General features: G+C 35.7%; 1 protein-coding gene across 1 annotated transcript in view; it reads right to left on the reverse strand.

Annotated features, from left to right (window-relative positions):
* RALYL (RALY RNA binding protein-like) overlaps positions 1-12566 on the reverse strand; it is a 119142-nt gene extending 106576 nt beyond the window's left edge. Inside the window, exon 1 of the mRNA XM_009891871.1 lies at positions 12467-12566. Coding sequence (XP_009890173.1) covers positions 12467-12503 — 37 coding nt within the window. The 5' untranslated portion in view covers positions 12504-12566. The remainder of the gene's footprint in view (positions 1-12466) is intronic.
* Positions 12567-16777: the final 4211 nt, after the last annotated feature.

Below are 16777 nucleotides of genomic sequence, written 5' to 3' on the forward strand. Positions count from 1 at the left end.
AAGAAATGCAAATTAATGCATAAAAGATCAAACAGCATTTAATTATACGGAATAGTTTTGAAGAAATAAGTGACTAATAGTTGCTTTGTTATAGTAGTATAAATAGAAGCAGATTGTTACTAAGAGAGTAAAATAAAAGCGTGCTTGAGGTATGTGCCCTATATCTTACTGGAGTTACAGAAAAGTTGTGAATGATGCAATTCAGTGGGAGGGATCTGGGACGAGGCTTCCTCTGGTTCTGAGGCTGATCTTTAATCAGCTTGCTCTACTGTTACCTTTGATCATTAAGAGTTTAGATTCAAGCTCAGAGATCACAGCCTTGGACAATGTTCTATTTATATAGCCACAACCGTGAGCCTCTCTGCAGAACATTTCAGTAAGCTTTATTATTATTACTGGTGTTATATTTAACAAGTTAGTAAGGACAGCAGAAGAATTTCTCAAATTTCTATAACTTTCATTCATCATTGGACAAATCCTTCAGTATATCACACTGGCTTTGCCATGACAGCATTTAATGGAAAGAAACATCACTAGTACCAGTGGACTCCAGCATCTCCATCAAAAGACCACTAAATATTCTTTTTGAAAATCTTCACCTTGATAGGATGGTATTAAATCCTTTGAACTTCAATACAGACATGAACTCTATCATAAACCATTTTGTTATCACCGCATATTTTTGAGACCCCAGAGCACCATGGTTACGCTCTGTCACATGAAGTGTTAAGTGACATTAATGTCCTCATGCTTCTGAATAATTTATGTTTAGAATTTTTTTAATAAAATGGTGAGCAGTATGAGTGTATTCCAAATGAGTTATAGCTTCCCTTAATAAACCACTTATATCAGGGGTTATAAATTGGCTGCTTAATTTGTCTTTGCTTGAAGCACAGCCAAATATGTAGTTATTAAAAATAAAAACATTTCTTTTTCCTTTACTAAATATATTTCAAACTGATTTGTCTGGTGCTTTTCAGAACTGAGAGAATGAAAATACACACACACACATGCTTTTCTAATGTTTTTCAATGCCTGTCTAATACAAGACACACAAAACAGACTTGCCAAGTTTCTTTTACCTCTGTTAGAAGAGAGACCAAACTGGGGGACAGATCTCTGAAGATTCAGATAGTGCTTAGCAGCAGCCCATGTCTCTTAAAAAGCATCAATCTTTTGTGCAGTACATTCTTAAGACTTGCCAACATAACTTCCCAAGGACTGTCTAAAATATTGTATCTCATAATATATTATTTCAGTAATTCTTTTTTTTTGCAATGAAAGAAGTTTTCTGCCAACTATGTAAATGCAACTTAGCTTCTGCTGCTGTCCATGACAAGATACTTACATGGCCTAAATTAAAGTATCCAGGTGTGCTTTTGAGCACAAGGCATAGTTGCTTTCCTGCCAACATCCCAACTCCCTGCTGGGGAAATCTCCAGCGACGTACTCACTTTTGTCCATTCCTAGACTCTGCTCTCCACGGAGGAAAACCTGAGTATGGAGTTGGATGGGACCATCATGTGCTTACCTAACCTAGATCCTGGGCAGAAATGACTTCAGAAATCCAATTAAATGTTAGCTTAGTGTGTATTATATCTATATATATGAACAATAATAACCTTGAAGATTGCTTTCATACAAAGCAGATCCTGGACTTTTTAAAAAGTCACAGGTAGGAAAATCAGATTGTGTGGGAGACTAAAGTACATTTTGGTGGCACAACATCTAAATCTCTAATAACTCCAAAATATTAATGCTTAATGGCTGTGTGGTAGCTTGTATGTAACAACAGCTGCTGTTTGTATTAATTTTTCGCAGCAAACCGCTACAGCAAATGGTGGTAAATTGGACACTTTTATGGCAGTTTCAACAGGTGCTGCAACGAAGCAGCTGAAGAAACAGAATAAACAGGCATTCACTTGTAAGACATTCCCTTCACATCTGACACAAATCCCAAAGGAAGGGCTCCTGGGGCACGTTACATGGCTGTTTTCTGTGAATGCAGTGCATAGGACAACATAACAACAATCGCTCTTTTCTAAGCCATAATTCATGATTCAGCACTATTTCAGTCAATGTGAATTTTGCCATTGATTTCAGTATTGCATGACCAAAACTTTAGATTCATATAAAAGCAATCAATAAAACTAAAAGAACACCTGGAGGAGATGTTCAAAGGCATAAAGTGCTGTTAAAATCCTGCTTGCTGAAACTGACTTTGATCAGAGATTAGCTGGCAAATTGTCACTGGACATTTTTCCCTTCTACTCTCTGATGCATGTACTAAATTCTGCAGCCAGCCATGGATAGTGTATACCACTTACAGGTAACCTGACTATGCACAGAATATCTTTGGTTTTTAACTGCATTAAATGAGACAGAAATAAGTTATAATGGGGAATGATATATATCAGCCACTTCCCTTTAATTTTAAATTCTCAACAAACAGCTCTTTTTCATCATGTTCCTGGGTTATAAATTCCTGGCAGGAAGAATGTTACATAAAGGAAAATGTAAACCTCTGCAAAAATTGTAATCCAGTTGTATGCATGATTTTTCTTTTTTTTCTCCATTTATCTACATTTTTGTTTCTATACCAACAACTTATTTTGAAAGTAAAAATTTTTGTAGACAGTTTACGTGCTTCAAGTTTCTTATTTGATCTAACAGGATCTGTGGACAGTAGCTGACCGTATAGTAAAATATAGGTAATTCTATAGCAGATCTCTTTTGTTTGAATATGTACAGTACATTCAGTGGAAGTATGTTTTAAATTCAAATGTAAACATTTTCTCCAACATTATTAATAAAATTTTTGGCTAACAAAATATTTTGAAAACTGAATTCTACTAAGCAGTCTGGGCTAATGTAAAAATGTGCATATATACTCAGGCAAAGGTAAAAAAAAAAGATGTAACTATGCATGCTAATATAGCTTTATGATAAGTAAGAAAGAAATCAGATTTCATGGTAACCACACAAACATTTGCAGTGTGGAAATTTAGGTAGCATTCATGGGCAGGTCAGTCCAACAAAACCTGTATTTCATGAGATATTCTTCTTCCTCATTTTTTAAAAAGACCCTGGTCAAAGCATAAATCCAATTTATTATAGGAAGTGAATATAAAAGATTTTGTGTTTACTTTTCAAAATCTTGCTAGCGTTGCTATCACAATGTTAATTTGCAAAAAAGATTTTTCAATTAATCACTGAAGGGATTATTCTCACGTACAGAGATACTTCATAAAAGCCCATATATTAATATTTATACCTCTGTAGACTAGAAATAGATTATTGTCCGTGCATTTTTTTTATCAAGTATAAAGAAGATGTGTGAATATTAGGAAAATATTTTCTTTTTGACAGAGATCAAAAAGAACCCACGTAGGCTCATTTTAATCTGGAGTGTTTACAACAGCTTGCCTGTGACAATCAAGATTTACTAAAAATTCATTCAAAATATCTGTAACATATACAATAATTTCTGCAAATATGCTCAGAAAGCTTTTTATCCCAGATTTTATAAAAAAATAAAAATCATTGCATATACATAGTTGCTCTCAAACTGTTACAGGAGGCACTGGTGGCTGTATGTTTTCTACTCATTGCATGCCTCCATCTACTCACTAATGAACCCACTTTAAAAAAACTTTTCGTCCCTACTTGTGGTATCTACACCTGTTGATCAATTGCAAGTGCAATGCAGTATGTGTGGTATATCACAGGTTACATATATATAAAAATATACTTTACTGGGGACTGTGACACTGTAGAAAGTTCTTCCTAGAAAGCTGATCAGTGAGTACCAAGGATGTAAGGACAACGGCAAAAAGCTCAACAGATTTTCTGTTCTCATGAAAGGGATTTGTAGGCAAACATATCTTAATGCTTGAAAGCTATTTTAATTCTAGGGAATATCGGAGTAAGGAAACAAGTGCTAGAGCTAGATCCATACTGGCATGAGTCCATCTTTATAAGACTTAATCCTTATCAAATATGCTAAATGGGAGATATGAAATTCTACCCAGTGGGAAGGCTAATCAAGTCAGTAGTTAGTGCATAAAAAATACAATCATAATGTGTGTTTCTGTTTCTCAGCACAGGTATCCCATTTTGCAAGTGACCAGTACTAAATCACTGAGATTTTCTTTGGCTTTTAGTTCAGCCCTGAGGGCAAGAAGGAAGGTACCTCCCTTACCCTAGCACTCTCTGCCTATTTTTTTTTTTTTTTTAAATTGTAAGTTTAAAAACCCCTTCCCTTCAATAAAGATAGCTCATAAAATGGAAGGACTGTTTTTAGAATAATAAACAAGACTGCTGAATGTTGAGACTCTCTGGCACTAGGTTTCAGATCCGTGCTGATCACACATGTTGCCCTGCAGTAGCACAATAAAAATATAGCAAAACCAAAGTGTTGCAAATACCTTTGCAAAACCTTCAGTGAGTCCTAAGGAAATAATATCTGAATGCAAGCAGTAAAACCAGGCTAGAAAAAAAAACCACCTAGACCCAGCTCTATGACAGACCTGGAGGTGAACCAAAATCAGCTATAGAATTGCCTTTGGAAACTATTAATAAGACAGATACCAGCAATTTGGATAACAATGGGTGTTCTAAAGAATTACGGTTGGATGATTTTCTAAGGCAATTTCTAGCTCACCAGAGTCAAAAGAAGACTTATAATACAATAAGTATTCATTATTTATTTATTTATTTACATATTTTTGGTGAAAAGCAGCTCTAGGCAGACTTTATTTTGTGGGAAGTTCAAGAAAAACCAAAGAATAGTTTGTAGACATCACTGCAAGCTTCTGCAAAGGACAATGAGGAAGAGATGCTACCTTAGTTTTAAGCAGAGGCAGAAAAAACTTTAACCGTAATCCACAACATAAAATTACAATGCACCCTATTTTTCAAAATGTTTAACACACTAATAACTGGAAAAAAAAACCCGAACAACCAAAACAAAGGAAAACAAATCCAAACAGAAGAAATCAGGTGGAACAAAGGAAAACAGAAATTTAAGTCGAAAAATATGAGCTCTTCAGACCCAAAAATGTGATGCCGAATGTTCCATAGATAGAAGCTGGAGTCTAAGTATTGGTCATATGGGCTCACAGTCTTCATTGTAACGCCACTCTAATGTACCTGGGATCTCTGTCCCTTCTGGGCTGTGTACAGAGGGAGGAGAGGGAATGTTTCCAAAGTACCATCCAGAAATGTTTCTGGAATTTACTGTCGAAGAATCGCAAAGATAAAACTGTTGAAAAAAATGCTGGACTTTATGTAGAATTTAGGTCTTGGCTGATGCTTCACAACCAGTAAATATCCCTTAAATGGTTTTATCCCATTTTGGATAATAATTTGAGAGACCTAAAAGGTGTATTTTAAAACTTTACGATTTTTTTCCTTGTGAAGGTGTCAATATGCACATATCGTGCTTGGTCTTATCACTGGTTAAAGCTAGAGGTATATCCCTGAAACATTTATTCAAAGTCCTCTGCTTTTTCATTTTGTATGCTTAATTTTGTAATAAAAACTCTCAGTGATTTACTAAGAAAAGATTGCACATATCAGAAAGATTGGGATTTTAGCCTGCCAATCGTTTTGATAATGGAAAGCAGCAGAGATATAAGCTTTGTCTGAAGTTAAGACCTGTACTGGAGGTAGGATGGAGGTGTTCTCTCCTGCTCCGTTCCTGCAGAAAAAGTACATGAAAAGGAACAGAAAAAAGATTAGATTGGCTATGAAAAGAAAAAAAAAAAGTGTGCTTAGAATCGGGACTTGAACTGCTTATATATGCAGTCATGCAAGTCTTTTTAAAAAAAAAATGTTGGTACTTTATGTGAAAATAAGCAACAATAGATTTCCCATTAAGAGAACAGATTCTGTATGTTCTGAACTCCTCAAGGATTTTTCTCCTTTTTCTGAGTAGACAGGTAGGTGGCACTGCTACAGTAATCTACAGAGATTTTAACAGAAGGCTGGAGTCCCTTCAAGATTTCCAGAATTTTAGAGGTTTTAGAGGTTTTATGACAATAATACTCCTTTCAACTTGCACATATACTGTAAGGTTTGAATAGATACTTTGTAATCAGAACCATAGTACGTGTTTAAAAGAGATTTTTTAAAATAGATGAGCAATCTGGATTCAAAATCTAAGTGACGGAGATGAGAAATTGCAAGTACATGTAGTAAATTATCTCTATGACTGATTACACTTAGAAAATGTATATCTTAACTTAGCCTGCAGTCAGCTAACTTTAGGTTCTGACCACTGGACTTCTTTTTGCTCAATTTAAGAACCAGAATTGTCTTTCTAGATAGATTTCTTTAGACAATCATTATCTTCAACCTGTTTACTCTTATTTTAACACACTTTTAAAAATTGTTATTGTTTTTCCCAGATCTCAGGTCGTTACTGGAGTGCAGTCCCAGAACTTGTAATTTTGATTCCTTGTAGAAGACTGACCAACACAGAGTAAGTGCTGTTTCACTAAGAATAAATTGTGTTATTGGTGAATGTAACAACATTTGTTGCCAGCCTGAGCAGAGTTGAGAACTGGAATTCTGTGTGTGTGTGAAAACCAGTATTATATTTGTATTTCTGATATGATATCTTCTTAGTTTTCAATGGCCTTTCAAATACAAACCTTCAGTGGTATGGTACATTCATTTGCTAATTCCCCTAATACACTTCAAATCGCATAATCCAAATTACATGATTTGCATATGTTCGTATTTTTTAATAATTTCCTTTTTATGATCCTTAACAATAGCTGATGTATTTTTATGAGATCTCCCTAGCTTTGAGATTATTCTTTTTGTGGAAACATTGTATATTGTCCACTATTCTAATAACTTACTTATACAAAATAAAGAAAACTCTCCCAATGTTAAAACCGTAATCTTTTAAATGAAGCCAAAGCTATTATTAAGGGGGTTTGCTGCTCTAAATTTCTCCTCCATAAAACAGAAATGATTGGCTGAATTTCTTTGTTCTGTTCTCCACTTGCATGTCAGATGTTCTGACTTCTGCTGTCAGACAATGTTTTTAGAAGTCACTTCTGAATTTAGTACAGATTCACTGTTTATCCCTTTCTCTCCTTTTCAAGATAGATTGTAAATTCTTGATTCCCCAAGCTTTCCTCCTCACTTTTAATATTTCCTCCCAACACTTACTCTACAGGGACAAAAATTCTACATTTCTTCCCAAGCCAAACTCCCACCAAGCAGTGGGGAGTATCACATGAATTGTGCATGTTTCACTGAGGGACATATGTCTGAAGTTTTATGGTTTAGTAACATTGGGAAATGAATACTTTCAAAGAAACCAACCTTCTCAGGTCACAATGAATTCCCTTCAAAGCTATGAGAAGAATGTTTCTATCCCTGAAGACCTTGATTTGTTGAGTAGCAATTAGATATTTTATTTTCTATAAAGATGTTACCCATGTGATGTGAATATTCAATGACATTTGTACTCCTGCAGGTCATGAGTGTCTTCTTGTTCAGCCTTATTACTGATACACTTAATTGCGCTGAATTTGACTTCCTCAAAAGGTATGCAGCGATAGGAATACCCTGGGGCTATTCCAGGATAGCTTTACATGAAGAAAGCTGTCTCTATATCATGCTGAAGAGATATTCCCTTGTTGTCTGGGTCTCTGATGTTTTAAAGAAAGAGGCAGAGTTTTCTTACATGTATCTGGGTCAGTAACTACACTTGTTTTCCCCACTGAGATTTGGTTTTCCAGTCACTTTAACTCCTAGAACACACTGTATTAAAAGCTGCTATTTTCTTTGAGCGGCGATGGCCTCAGTACTGGGGCCTCTTTATTGCCCTAAGAGGCAAAAAGAAGATGGAAGTAATCATGGGCTGATTAAACTGTAATATAACAAGACTCAATAGATGCCAACTCTATTTTTTAGGGCTGGAAGCGATTATACTATCTATAAAGGTGGACAAAGAAGATGAGAACAGCAAATCCATGATGAAAAGATGAAAAGTGGGACTTTATCAATAAAAGAAAACGTAGCAGGCAATGCAATAGATCAAAGAATGCTGATAGGACAAAATACTCCTTCAAACTGGAATTTCACAGAATTTCTCATCAGATGTTATCAGTATACATGAAATTATTTCTCCAACAAGATAAGGACACTTGGAAAATACACATCAGGTGACACCTAGGGACAGAATGTCTAAGTACTGCACTGGTTTAAGCCAAAAATATTATGATCTTCTGCAACAGCCACATGCATTCTACATTGCAGCAGCCACCTGCATACTTTTGAAGAGAATTTATTTTACTTTCATTTTACTGTCACTTATTTAACCCATAAATAAATGCACATGCTACTTTCTACAGCACTCTGTGTGGAGGGAAATTTAGGACTGGACAAACAGAATTGGAGACTGAGGGCAAAGAATCATAATCTATTTGACTATTAAAGGTAAAATTGTGACATATCTCCTATGAGGAGAGAGAAATCACCAGAATAAAAGAAAGTATGGTGTCTCCTCTCTCCTTACTCTTTCAGAAAAAAAGCCCTGAAATATAGCTAATCATCTGTTGGTTTTAAAAGAAGCAGAATCTTCACAAGATCTGGATGATACTTTAAAAAAAAAATACTGTTCACAACATGTCAGCATAAAAAATAGCAATGCCTACTTCATCTAAGCAAGCTGTAATATGCAATGGAAACAGATATTTTACATGGAGCTGGTAGCCAAGCCATGGCAGAAGTAATTAATGCATTTGGAGCACAATTTAAAGGCCATTTGTTGTTGACAGGATTCTTCATATTGTCATGGACAAGTTTGGGATTGATGCCTTGGAATTAACCTCTTGGACAGGGACAGAATCTGTAGCTGCACTTATGATAACCGTTGGCTTTATCAATGGTTACTAATATCCAAAAGTAACTGCCCATTGCCTCAACTGCCATTATGCTCTGATTGTCATTGCTGACATGCATAAAAGATCCCCTGAAGCACCAAAAACATGAAGCTGAAGAAACCAAAAGATAAGTTCTATTTTTCCCCTTAATTTTTCCATCTTTGCCTTAACCTTCCAACCCCCGGTTCAGGTGTGTAGCATGGAAGTCCCACACCAACCTCTGCTCTCCAGTCATCACTCTGCCATCTCCTCCTGGGTGCTGCCGCATACCTTCCTCAAATAACAGCTGCCTGCCACACTGACCACTGCTGTTTCTTCTCTTGCATTTCCTCTGAGTCAAATTTACAGTGTTAGACTGAAGCATCTTTAAGGATCATCTTTTCATTCTTTTCATACACAGCCCTTCACAAGGTGGTACTGATTTAAGTTGTGAAGCTACACTAACCATGAATAAATAACAACACCACCACCACCAATAGTAATACTAATTTCTTAAAGTTGGTTTATAGGTAAGTAGATTTTTTCCAGTGTTGTTTTCTTCAAGGGTAGTAGCCTGCCTTAATATCTGTAACAGTGAAGCCTACAAGAAAGACCCCAGTGAAAAATGGATGCCTGCTACTACTTCATGAGAGGAGGCTTGGAGGCATGGCATCTCCAGAAGATAGGAATGATTGTCTCTCCATGGAGAAGACCCACATGTGCACTACAGACTACCTCAAGGCTTACCCTGACCATCATCCTCAGCAGCTGCAGCCCCAAAGCAGGTCAATCTAAGATTCAAGCCTTTTATTTCAGAAAAGCTTTGCCACATGTTTACCAGATTTTCAGTGTTTATAAGACTGCGTTTGTTACAATGGTTTCCCCTCACTCAGTCATTAGGTCCCTGCAATCAAATAAGAATCCAGACTACCAGTTAGATAACATCCTGAATTAAGGATAAAGCATGCCATAAATCTGGGTGTGCAGACAAATTTATGCATGGAGACTGTGTGTGTATGTGTAAGTAGGCACACAGAAGCACTCATAGAGAAATAGCCTTAATCTGAATTTTGTTTATTTAGTGATGCAAGTTTCACAATTTGCTATGAGTAAATAAAATATGTTAACTACTTAATATGATTGCCACTTTGACCAGAATCAAAACGAATGGTACAATGAAATGGAAACATTAAGATTACTTTTGAACTTATGATGCTGCAGCTGAAAAAATACATAGGAAACCTTTATCTCATTCATTCAGACAAGTAAGTAGACCCATTTTATTTTTTTTTTGCGCACCTACTCCAGCAACAGTTTTGTACCTGGGACAGAAATTGGAAATGGAGATACCTTATATTTTATGTTAGAAAAAGGTCATCATGTCTCTATTTTTATTATCCTTCTCTTTGATCTGATGTGCTTTTAAATTAAGCACAAAATGCCTTTACTCCCTTCTTCAAACATTAAAGAAAAAAATATGTTAGAAAAGCAATGCTTATAATACTGTTCAGAGTGCACCAAATCCAGAAGCAGAACTTCAATGAATAAGAAAAAGCCACAAAGCTCACTTTTGTTTTATGTCACATGTTCAAGAGTTTTATTCAGAGGTAGTGAGGAGATATAAATGCCAAGGTTTACCCTACGTATATACTAAATATCTTTTATCATTGTTTATTAAAGGCCACCAAAAATGCCTTCAAGTTTGAAATAAAATGTGTTAAATGTAATGGAGAGAAAATGCAGTACTTGTGTACTGCTTAACACAGCTGCTACCATTATCCCTTGTATTTCAGAATAACAATTGCTTAGATTAAATCTATCTTTCAAAAAGCCTTTGAGTGATATCAATAAAAGCAATATCAAAATGACTCAAATTGTTTTGTTTGTCTGTTAGGACTTTTGCAGTTGCTAATTAGTTAAGAGGTATTGATGAAGCATCCATGTATACAGTATTGGTATCTAATATAGTGGGGACAGTTTTATTGAGATATTTTATTGATTGGGATCTTAAAATTAGAGACAGTTTTTAAAAAATCTCAAACAATTCAACAGCCACCATCATAATTACAAATTTGATTCTAATTATATATATATATATTTCTTTTTTTCTCTTAACAAACCACAGATTCTCCTTGGGGTAGCAGGCGTGGAGGGAAAAGGGGAAGAAGGCAAGTTCTTTTCATAAAAACATTCTTAAAAGCATCTCGTACAGTTTTCAGGAATGACTATACCCCTACACCAAAAAAACCTAACAGCTCAGCTACCCAGTCACAAATTTTCTTATTGTACACCATAACCAGACTTGAACAGAAGAGAATGCAAGAATGCAGCTGGCTATAGAAAGAACTCCCGGTTTACATAATAACCGTGAGAGTAATTAGTATGTTAAAATGAAGTAGATTAATTATAATCTGCCTGTATATAAATAATTTTCTTTCACTGCTCATACAGAAACAAAATTTATGATAATTTATTTTATTGAATGTGAAGCAGATGATTGATTTCTGTTGCAGAGATTTTAGCAGAGATCTGTCCTGCAAACTTTCTACAGGCAGCACATCCATTTGTTTTGGGCAAGAAAAGCTGAAGGAGAACTGTACAGATTAAGCTTTAAGGACCAGAAACTGAGGTCAATGATATAGCTGTATATATCCCCTCAACTCTGAACAGTAGCAATGCCCCTGTCCAAATACAGTCCAAGCTTATCTTCTTTTGAATTGATATTCCTCCCCTCCTGCTCTCTCCCTGAAAGCACACAGTCCCTGCATGGCATTTTTCTTAGAGGAATGTCTTTTTTTCTCAGCCTCAGACATACTCTCCATTTATAACTTGGCCTCTCGCTAGATTTCCTTACAGTAACACATACCTCATGACCTGACCCACAGCACTTCGTTGTTACTCACCTCAGTCACCTTTTGCTAATGTTCTGGAGGAGACAATATTGGTACTAAAATTCCCCCGGCTGATGCCATAGCAATTTAAAAAGTCAAACAGGTGCTTGACTGGAAACTCATGCATTTCAAAGCCAGTGGATTTTCAGGGCTGGAGTGTCTTAAATACACAACAGACAAATGCATGCTTCCCTCCCTCCCCGTTTCCGTTTCTGTGGTTTAAGTAAACTAGTTAATTCTTTTGAAAGTTTTGGTGAAGGAAAATAAAATCACTGCCCTTAATGTTCTGGCATCACTGACTCCCTAAAGAAAACCACATAAAAATGTCCACCAAGTGAAAGTGTGTCAACCTTGTCAAGTCAAAGGCTACAGCTATCTGATCATTAAGCCCTGAATAAAGGATGCTGTTCTGAATTTAACTTATATTTGATCTCTATTTCTTTGTTGATATTATAAAGCAATCACTTACTGAGGGTTTCCATAGTAACAAGTGAGCTAATTTTTTATTTTAAAACTCTTTCATGCACTTAACATACAGGTACAGTGGGATAATTGGCAGGGAATACTGATCCCGTTTTCCTGCTATTATTTAACCAGAGCAGGATAAAGTAAAGCATGGTTTTCAATGAAAGTGGAGATTTATTTTCCCTCCTCAGTAAGAACATTAAAAAAACTTTACAATTTACTTACATCTTTGGTTTCTGCGTTTGCTCTTGTACATAGTCATTCTGAAGAAATTCCACTTTCTAAGAAGTAATTGCCTTGAACACAGACAAAAGAGATGAGATCGTGCTTCTGCTTTGCAGTGAGACAGTTGCTCACTGACAGAAGGTAACCAGCAATCTCTCAGAGAAAGGCAGGGTAATACCATTCTCCTAAAATCCAGGGGAGATGCTACTGGCTCTAACTATTTTCTCTGTTACAAAGCTCAGAGATCAAATACTCTTATTTTCATTTTTTTTTTCAAATGTATTTTATACCAGCTAATAAAATCCAGAAAGCATACAGAATCGTGTAATCAGACAAAGTGGGTTAATGTGCTATTGGCTAGTCTGGCATCAAGATTCCTCGAAAAAGCCCTGATATAACCAAAATAGCATAAATGACCTCATAAACTAATAAAAAATAACTTCTCATTGAGAGGTCTTAGAATTATGCACATGAGGTCATTAAAGTATTTTGGGCTAGATTTTCAAGAAAAATTACTATTAAAAAGAAACAACACGTGTTGATCAATGAAATCCTGACTGCAGGTCTGAGCTCATGAATAGGTTATTCATAAAATAACATATAAAATGCAATTGTTTTTTTCATGCCTATGTTTACTTTTGCGTTACCTTTCAATGATTTAATTTGGGGAAAGTTATTTAAGGAACATTCTGCTGACTGCTCATTTTTATAGCTACTTCATTGCCGGTTGACTCACAAGGTCACGGGGAAAAAAGCGGCAGCATCATATGATCTTCCACATACATGTATGTCACCATTTCAAAGAATCCAGACATTTTCCTGAAACCAGCAGGGGAAAAGGGAAGAAATTCTTGCTGTGTTCGGGACAGAAGAGGTATGATGACATTCAAGAAAGAAGATGCCAGTGGCAGCTACAGAGATGGAAAGAGGTGGAAATTCCAGTTCATTCAGCAATAAATGTCTTCAGTGGAATTGTGTGAAAATATTTCTAAATGTTGTAAGAAATTAATGTTTTGAGGTGCCCTTTGTATTTTGAGATCTTGATCCCACATGCCACAAATACAGAAGTGTCAATGGATTACGGGTAGAGGGTACAGTAGTGAAAAAAAATAGTAGGTATAGTGACTGAAATGTCTTGAAAACTAGTAACAATAGTCTTGTTGCTGTTTAAAATGCATAGATAGACAACAGCTCTCTAAACTACTCAAAGAAATCTAAAGCTAATATATTTGGTTTACATATAAACAGTTAACCTGTGGTGCCTATGGATCATTTGTATTTCAGAAAGTACAAATCAAAGGACAGTTTGCAGCCTCAGTTATGTAAGTTCATTGACCTACATTTATTTTCTTCACCAAAAAGAATTAAAAGACATTAAAAGGAATGCCTCTCTCAAACTGCCTACTCTAAAATTATACTTTTCCCATCGTTTTTTCCCTCTCAGATTTTTGTTTATATCTCCAGTATAACCATTTTTATCTTTGTGCATCATTTAATTTTCCTTTCGGTTGTTCAATATTCACATATCTTCAAATTGTCACACCTCTTGCTGTTGATGTGAAATCTTTATATTGGCCCTATTCATCTACTTTTCCTCTTTCTGTCAAAACCTGACCACATATCTTTTCATTTGCGTTGGATTTTTATCAGCATAGCTGAGGATAAAGTGTAGCCTGAAGAAAGTGAAAGCACTGGATGCATTTTTTAGTTTTTTTAGTATTTCAACTACAGTCATCTCAAAATGCCACAGCTGAAATAACACCGCCTCTATTGTGGAGGTCAGCAGAAAGGTGGGAAATTGCAAAGTGCATCAACAGTGACAGGAAGGAAAAAATTTGGCTAAGTCATTGCTACACATAGTGGCAGACAAAATGTCTGTACCATATAGAAAGACCCTGTGTGCCATATACTCAAGCAGCATTGTGCAGTTTGTATCCACTGAAGTCAGTATTTTTGCAGTAACTTATATTCACAGAGCATAATTCCTCAGTTTTCCTGCTTTATTTTTTTCTGTGAGTTAATTTCCAGGAGAATCAGGTCTGTGATCTGACTCAGACTACAGAAATCTGTGGTGTCCCTTTAAATTTTCTGCTTAATGTAGTAACCTTTGTTCCCTTTTTTTTCTCTTTTCCTACCTCTACCTGCAGGCTCGCATCCATATTATTCAGTTCAAATTTTCCTTCTGTAATTGATCTGGTAAAATGTCCTATAGCACTCATTCCTTTTCCTTATCATTAATGGCCTATTTTTGTTAATTTTTCTCATGTGTTTAACCAAGATATATATTACTAACTTTCCATATTATATTACACATAACACATGCAACAACATGTATATTTTTCCATTGTTCTTTTGTGCATCATCCTATTACAACAATGTGTTTGTATGCAAATACCTTGGTAACGGTATAATATAAACAGAAATTTCATGGGACAGGAATTAATTTATTTTAAATCAATGATCCCTGAAAACACAATCTTTATTGGTTTTACTTTGTGTTAATTGCAACTCTGATTACTTCTTCAGTACAGTGAAATGCGTTTGCTAAAAATAATGTAAATACACCGTGTTTGGTGAATCATTCTAGGTCTGTTCATAAAAACAAAAAAAAATTGCAAAAAAAGTACTTGAACGTGCTGGGTAGCTTTGAGTGGGCACCACATCCTCCTGTTTCTCTGCATTACTGTTTGCTGTTAGGGGAGTTTAAAATTCGCTTTCACACTATTACAGCTTTAAAAAAGTCAGAATCTTGCATATGGCTGGTTAAATGCAGCAAGCTTGGTCAGGTGGGAAGAAATTAATAGAAAGTCTCAGTAACAAAAATCACCTAGTCACATTAAGCTTGTTACTTTTCTACAAAGATATATCTTAAATGATCACAAAAGTTAAAAAATATTCTTAAAACAGTCTGTTGGAATGAATTTTATCAGTGGTAAAAGAATTAATAATGTACACATATGCACATCCCATATGACCTCTAACCTTCCTCTCCTTCCCACCCTACAGGTCCCAATAAAGAGTTTTTCTTTAAATATTGCAATAAATATCTCAAACTGTTTCCTAAGCAGAGACAAATAAAAAATACGGATATTTTACAAATATAACTGCTGACTTGAATGTCACATATTACTCATCAATAAACACTTAGTCTGGGCTGTATCCTTGATTTTATTTTTAATGAGCAGATCTTAGACAAAAAAAGGAAGGTGGGGGAGGCTTAAAGTATGTTCTGTCTCTCAGCGTTTAATTCAATGCACCCAAAGAGTCTTAGATAATATCCTTGTAAGTCTTTCACTATGGTTATTTTGATGATGTCAACTAAGAAAGTATCACATCTATGAATATGAATTATTTTTCTTCTTGAAATAAATGATGTGTGTAGGGATCAATATTTAACCTCTTCCAAGTAATAAACACTCTTTAACACAATTATTGATGCATTAAAATTGTGCATTTGACATGTGCACTTCTTACTCGTAAAAAGTTGGACAATCATGCGACAATAATGGTTTTTAACATGGTGTTGTATGAACTTCCCAGTGAAGCGGGTGCAAATGAATGTGAGACCAATGGCAGCACTGGGGTCAGCCGGGAGACAATTCCCCCCAGACTTTACCAAGAATGCCATGCCAAGAATTTGGCTGTTAGGGCAGGTTTATGATAACATATTCCCTTTATGATGTAATGAGGACAGAGCTTAAAATATTGGCCAAACCACACCCCTGACTAACACCGCTAGAATACTGAACACGGTGGGGCAAGCAGAATGAGTAAAATTCGTACTTCTCATGCTTACAACTGTAAGTTAGAGTTTCATAAATGCTTTCCAAGACACAACAAAGCTGGCTAGCAGTCCTGAACCAGGCAGAAATAAAGACTGATGAGAGTGTCAAAGAAGGAAAATTTTACTAAAAGGTTATCTGTACATTGAAATCTCAATTCAGCTCTGTAAACTTTTATGTCTAGCAATACACTGATGATTTATGGGCTCTGAGACAATCACACAGTGCCAGAAAATATGGTATAGGACCTGTATGAAACCTACAACCTTCTGGAGCACTCTGCTGAAGCCAAAGCCTTCTTAAATGGCACTAGGCAAATATTCAGGGAACTGAATCCAGCCCAAAGAGTTTCTATTTTCCCTCTATCTGATAAATATCATTATTCTCTGAATTTTTTATACTTGGGGTCATTGTTTCAAAGTGGTCTCAACCTGAATTCTCAGGCCTTGACCCTGTATGAGTCAATGGATACATGTAGAGGAGAACCCCTACAGAGATGCACTGAAAGCCAGGCAGGGGAGAGGAAAGA

This window comes from Charadrius vociferus, unplaced genomic scaffold (assembly GCF_000708025.1).
Source record: "Charadrius vociferus isolate BGI_N301 unplaced genomic scaffold, ASM70802v2 scaffold15, whole genome shotgun sequence".
In the NCBI taxonomy this organism is placed as follows: domain Eukaryota; kingdom Metazoa; phylum Chordata; class Aves; order Charadriiformes; family Charadriidae; genus Charadrius; species Charadrius vociferus.